At 44.1% G+C, this 6,370-nt stretch overlaps 1 protein-coding gene across 1 annotated transcript; it reads right to left on the reverse strand.

Annotated features, from left to right (window-relative positions):
- Positions 1-907: 907 nt before the first annotated feature.
- Positions 908-3,169, reverse strand: LOC104952937 (serine/threonine-protein kinase 35-like). The gene is made up of 2 exons (XM_010779841.1): positions 2,562-3,169; positions 908-1,650 (listed from the first exon to the last, which is right to left on the reverse strand). Exons 1-2 carry the CDS (start codon positions 3,046-3,048, stop codon positions 941-943), a joined length of 1,197 nt encoding a protein of 398 aa, XP_010778143.1. The 5' UTR covers positions 3,049-3,169; the 3' UTR covers positions 908-940.
- Between the last annotated feature and the right edge of the window lie 3,201 nt (positions 3,170-6,370).

Below are 6,370 nucleotides of genomic sequence, written 5' to 3' on the forward strand. Positions count from 1 at the left end.
GGTCCCGCCTCCCACGCTGTATCCAGTTCTTATTATACATCCATGACTTAAACACACGCTAATATAACAAAGCTTTCCTCCTGACAAATTCAACACAGATTTGTTGTTTACATTGTAGCATTATCAGGGAAATAACCTAAGGTGCTGTTTACACGAGAACGCAAACAGCTGAATCCGCTACTTTTCTCTTTCGTATAGCCCGTTCGTTCACACGAGGCCGTAACGGAAACGCGACAAGTGGACATGGAGAATTACATGAACTACATGTTGCTAAATCCACCGCGGGCATAAACAGAAGGGTCTTCTTCGCTGCTTTTGGTGTATTTTGTGGCGTCACTTACAGGCCTGTCATATGTACTACAGCGTCTCCAGCGCTTTCAAGCAGTCTCGTGCGGAAGTACAGCGCCACTTACAGGCCCGGCATATGTACTACAGCGTCTCCAGCGCTTTCAAGCAGTCTCGTGCGGAAGTACAGCGCCACTTACAGGCCCAGCATATGTACTACAGCGTCTCCAGCGCTTTTGAGCGGTCTCGTGTGAACGTAAGACTTTTTTGATATCGTATTTGGTTCGTTTGCGTTTCGTATGCGTGTAAATGGGGTCTAAGTTACCCTGGGGGAAGAATGGCTTTAACGCACTCTACATACTGGTTATAGGAGTTTCAAATTGATAAAAAATGTTTCGATCTATGTTTGCTATTAGATGAGAACATAAAGAATTATGTTATATGTGGGACAGTATTTCAGATCTTTAGTCACAGAAGTATATACTAACCTTATTTCAAAATGTAAATGGGGGAGGCAGTTATTCATCATCATCAAGGCAGATAGCAAAACACACAGCACAATAAAAAGGCAAAAAGCTAAAATAATTCATAACGTAATCATATGAAGAGGCATAAGTACCTGTAAATCTATCAGGTTGAAGGTCACGCAGCACACCTAGGTGACCTGGTCCATTCGGGTCTGCAGCTGGACCGCATCGGGCCGGTCCTGAGGGTTGACGGCGAGCATTTCCTGCAGCAGCTTCCTCACTCCGTCAGACATGCATGACCTGCGTTTCTGTGGGATGTTCAGTACCATCTTTGGATTCTCTAGCAGTGCCTCACCCACCGGCACAATGTCCACTCCCTGCCTCACATAGGTACCCAGCAGCTCCCGCTTAGACTCAGCATCAATGAAGGTAATTCTTTCCAACATGGCCCAGATGATGATGCCTAGGGCAAATATGTCAGCCTTGGCCGTGTAGTGGCCCTCCCACACCTCTGGAGCCATGAAGAAGTCTGAGCCGCACGCAGAGGACAACCAGAACTTGTTCACGTTAATGTTTTTGTTCTTGTCTTCGCCTTCTTTGCCAACGTTTGTGTTTCCTATACCAGCGCAGACTTTACTCAGGCCAAAGTCGGCCACCTTGAGAACTGGAGTCCCTGATCTCTCTGAGATGAGGATGTTGTCAGGTTTGAGGTCTCTGTGGACAATGTTGTTTTCATGCAAGAAAGCAACGGCGCTGGTCAGCTGGAGCATAAAGCTGTTGTTGGTTTGCGGGTTGGGCCTCCGGGACAGGATGAACTGGTTGAGGTCGCCGCCTTCACAGAACTCCATGACGAACCAGAGGTAGCACGGCTCCTCTGGAGGACCGAGCACTCTCTCACCTGCAACACATGCGACTCAGTCATTTCATCGTTTCACATTGATGCACACTACTCCAAATAGCGACGTGTGCCAAGTAAAAAAGAGAATAAATGAAAATACAGATAAATGATTTACATTTAGAAAATAAATTTGGCCATCAGCTACAGATGTATTAGATATATGTGTGTTTTACATGCACCTGTATTTGCATCATTTGAAAGAGTGAATGGGTATTGTGCACCCGAACTTTCTGAACGTAATGTTTTCATTCACTGTATTCTACTACAGGGTGTTTCTTGAAGAGGTTATTCCTGTGTAGTTATATTTATTGGTATCTCTACATCTCCAACATGCTTTGGTGTATTTTGATGTGCAGCAAATGTGCCAGCAAGAGTTCAAAACTAAAACTGTTTAGCCACTGTAATATTACTGATGTGGGCCCAATATTCATGGACTGTATACTTATGCTAAAACAATACTGGTATTTGGTGATTTGATGTGAATAGATCACATCATTTAAAGGAAGTATATCTTCACACAGCTGCAAACACATGTATCACAGAGGCCACAAAACTTGCAATAGACACAGAAGGGAACCAGCACACAGCACATGAGAATATAAAATGAAAACTATAGGAGGAAAGTGTAAAACACCTCTGAACAGCCAACACAGCAGACTCCATTTTAGTGAGAGCTCTCTCAAAACTACCCAACCCCCAACGGCTATGTCATGGCGACAACAACAATCTCCTGCAGGGTAAGATTCAGAACTGCAATACACACAACTTGCGATTTTAAATGTAACCCTTATACCATTACAACTTAGGTTAGTTTTGGGAGTATTAAGGTAATGTCATTAACTTCAATTCTAAACTGAAGGCAGCACATTCTTCCCACAGCTCACAGTAATGATAATGGTAAGAAGCCTCACCTTTCAGAGAAGTCTCCACCAGACGCAGGTACTGTTTGGATCGTTTGTTCCCGTGACTCATCTTCTGGGCCATGCCGTTCCTCTGCAGCACACACTCTTCCAGCTGCACCACGTTTTCATGCCGTTTCTCCAGGCTTGCCAGGGCCCAGAACTCCTGCAAGGCGAGCTCCACGTTTTCCGGCGCGTCGCATCTCAGCTTCTTTACGGCCACTTTGGCCCCGGACCTCCGGGCCACCGCTTCAAACACCACGCCGTAGGTGCCCCTGCCCACCTCCCGCAGCAGGCTGTAGCGGGGCGACATGACTCGTCCCTCCAGGTTGTCCTGCTTGAGGCCGATATCCTCCTCCATGTCATGGCCTTCTTCCGTGTTCCCCACACTCAGACAACGCAGCACATTGGACTCATCAGCTCGCGCTCTGGTTGGCTTGGAGCAGGCTCGCGCGCTCCTCGTGCGTCTCCGCCAGTTATCCCCACCAACAGTATCCATACGAAGCCTTTACGATTCAAACATTAAGTATAAAAGAGTCGACATATTGTCAACAGCCGCACTAGCCATGCTGTCCCTCACTTTGAGGAAACATTAGAGAGTTGCTCAGCTGTGGAGGTTAAAGGAAGAAGAGAGGAAGTGACGGAGAATGAGAGGAAAAAAACAGACCTTCCGATCAAGACCTTCAAAATAAGACCTGAAATATCGAATACGTTGGCATTTAGGCCACACGCTACAATTTCAGAGTTGTTTTATTGAGCCCCAAAAGTCCCTTTAGGTTTGTGTGTTTATAGTGCGCACTATGTATTATACTTTTTATGAATCCTTGATGTTTTCCACTTGGAGCCATTACTCCCCCCCCCCCTCCGTCCATTTTGCACGAATGGTTTCTTCCCTTTCGGCACGTGTCCAGCATAGGCTACACCATTGGCTAAAACGATGGATGTATTGTCACGACGTGTTGTAGCCATGTATTGCGTTTGAAATATACGGCGGGAGAACGTTTCCTTCCAAACCAAAGCCTCAGTTAATAAATAAAGTGAATTCAAATTAGAAAGATCAATATATATAGACGCAATTCACGCAAAAAATAGTAAAGTAAGCTAAAATAGTTTTTGATGTAGGTCATGATTCTACGGAGCCACCTAGGGAACATGGAGAAGAAAAAACAATTTATTTGAACAAAAGAAAAAAAAAATGTTTTGCGATATCTCGCAAAACCCCGTTGCAGTTTGTAGACGGTCCCTAAGCACTCCTCTCCCTCCTCAAGCTGCAGATTGTGACCAATTCTTGATGTTTAGCTCGGATGACGGCGCGTATCGTACTGTTCTGATAAAAACAACTCTGTAGCTCGTTGTCTTATCTTGCTATGATTGTAAAGTCATGTTGTTTGTATTTTTACAACATTATGTTCATGAGTTATTGATCCGCGAAATTCGAATCTGTCAATAACTCCTCTCAGAGGGACGTGCATGTCCCCTCGCTCTGAGTGTTCTCTTGAGGTGTCTTCACTAATGTGAAACCCTTTATATATACAGTATATGTCTGAAACCCGTGCCTATTGCCAATCACTGATGTTATATCTTTATATGTAATGCCAAGCTCAAAGTAAAATCGATGAACCGCTCCATTGTTAAAGGGATATACGCTCAAAAAATGGCGTACGGCAGTTTCTACGCAATGTTTGCGATTTATAAAATACTAACTTGACGGGAAAACCTGCGGTCCTCCCACGCCAAATCCTAACCATGGCGTACGCACGTAACCACACAAAACGGGAGAGACGAGAAACCTGCGACACCGTTGGCAGAGGAAGAATGGAGAGAAATATGTGGAGAATAATACGCATAAATCAAATGTTACCTCTCATTTATCATATATGAAGAATTCATTTCCAAACATTGATTAAAGCCAATCTTAAAATTATTCAACAAACGCCTGTTTGAGACTCCTCAGTGCACACCAAAAACATAACTGGGAGAAATAAATCAAATAGCGGATATGTTATTTAAAAAACATCTCGAATATGTTGTGTTAATGTTATGAACATGTTTTCTCATAAATGATGAGGTAAGCAGGAAGACAGAATTACGCGTCTAAACTGACGCCGTTTCTGCATTCTAATAGGTTGTAGATACGAGCCATGGTTTCTATATATGTTTTAATACATGGTTTTATCGTGTTTTTATGCCGTTTGGCCAAGACTTGAAATAGCGTCGTAACACCACACATTAGTTGTATTCCTTGCGCCACAGCTGATCGATAGCTGGGGGACACAAACCACCAAATACAAAAACATAATTCAGATCCAGTCGTCATGACTCCACTCCGGAGGGATCCCCGATCAATTTCTTACGTTACTCATCAAGGGAGGTCTCCTGTCCCCTCCTAATAACATGATATTAAACATATATAAAACCATGGTACAAACAGCACTGCCTGAGGAAGCTATGGTATTCTTTGTTGTAATATAACCTTTTTCTGACCCTTGTGTATTGTATTTTGGTGACGATCCGACCTCCAATGCTGCCTACTCCTGGTCAAAACCCTGGGCATCCACCAAACAATATGATTTATTCGACCTCCCCCCAAAATAACGCAAATCTGACCCAGCGGTGGGTGAGATGGTTTTTTTAGGCTTGTTCTGTCGTCATTTCCTGCGATTTCTCCATGCAGTCAGTCAAAATGAATGAATGAAAGGCCGTTTCTTTGACTATTTATTAGAGCAAATTTGGGCGTTACGTTGAAGCCCCGAGCGCAAAAGCTGGCACAACGCATTTCAGTCGGGTTGTGATTTATCAAAAGGAAACCGGCGTAGAAGTGCCAATACGCACTTTCTTCGGGCCGGTACGCAATGTTTGGTTAACGGAAAAGTGGCGGAAAAATGTATGGAGCCGTATTTTTGCGATTTCTACTAACGTAAGGCAACGCTTCCCCACGTCAATCCTAACGGCACCGGCAGTTATACATGAGGGCCCAGGAAGGTACATTGAGCCTAAATGAAAAGTATTGCGGGATCTCGCAAAAGTATTGGCGAGATTCTCCGCAAGGGGTCTTGCGAGATCTCGGCGATTTTTTTTTTTCTTCTATTCTCAAATAAAAAAATGTTCTTTCTCCATGTCCCCTAGGGGCTCCGGTATGATTCAACTCGTGATTTCCCTTTTCTCCTAAGCAGACACACAGAGGCAGCGTATTCCAAATGGCTGTGAAGGTGTCTGTTAGCACAGGGGACAGGCAGTGGACGGTTCTAGACCAATTTGACTGGGGCGGCCCCCCCAGGGCTGGGGGACACAGTTAGTTTTCTGAGTGGCGGCACAATAAATGGGGCAGAGGACGAAAAAGACAAAGACAATATGAAGGTATTGCATACAAGCAAAACAATGCAATACTGTTATTGGTATTTGGTTTTCAGTAGCAGCATGTCTTATTCAGATACTTATAGTTAGGGGCAGTTTTACGCTCTAATGCAGGGGTTAGGCACCTTTTTTAGGAAGAGACGCTAGGCTTTAAAAAAATAAAACAGTCGTGGAGCTCTTTTACTCCTCTTTTTTTTGTTTTTTGCAGTGTATCATAGTTTAGCCCACATTTTAACGATTATATATGCTGACCTTTACATTTGTTTGCTGTTTGGGTGCTGGTGGGACCCGTTTTCAGTGTTAACCGTAAAAGGACAATGTACCAATTTCATTATTTTACCCCTGCTTTTTTGGGGGGGGACCTCAACACTCCTCTAGGGGGGTGCCAGGGAGAAAATGCTCTCCCGGGAAGAAATGTTTAAAGCTTGAAGTTAAACTGCATCAATCTGGTGCACTTGAGCACAAAA

This window comes from Notothenia coriiceps, unplaced genomic scaffold (assembly GCF_000735185.1).
Source record: "Notothenia coriiceps isolate Sejong01 unplaced genomic scaffold, NC01 NC01_scaffold00020827, whole genome shotgun sequence".
Classification (NCBI taxonomy): domain Eukaryota; kingdom Metazoa; phylum Chordata; class Actinopteri; order Perciformes; family Nototheniidae; genus Notothenia; species Notothenia coriiceps.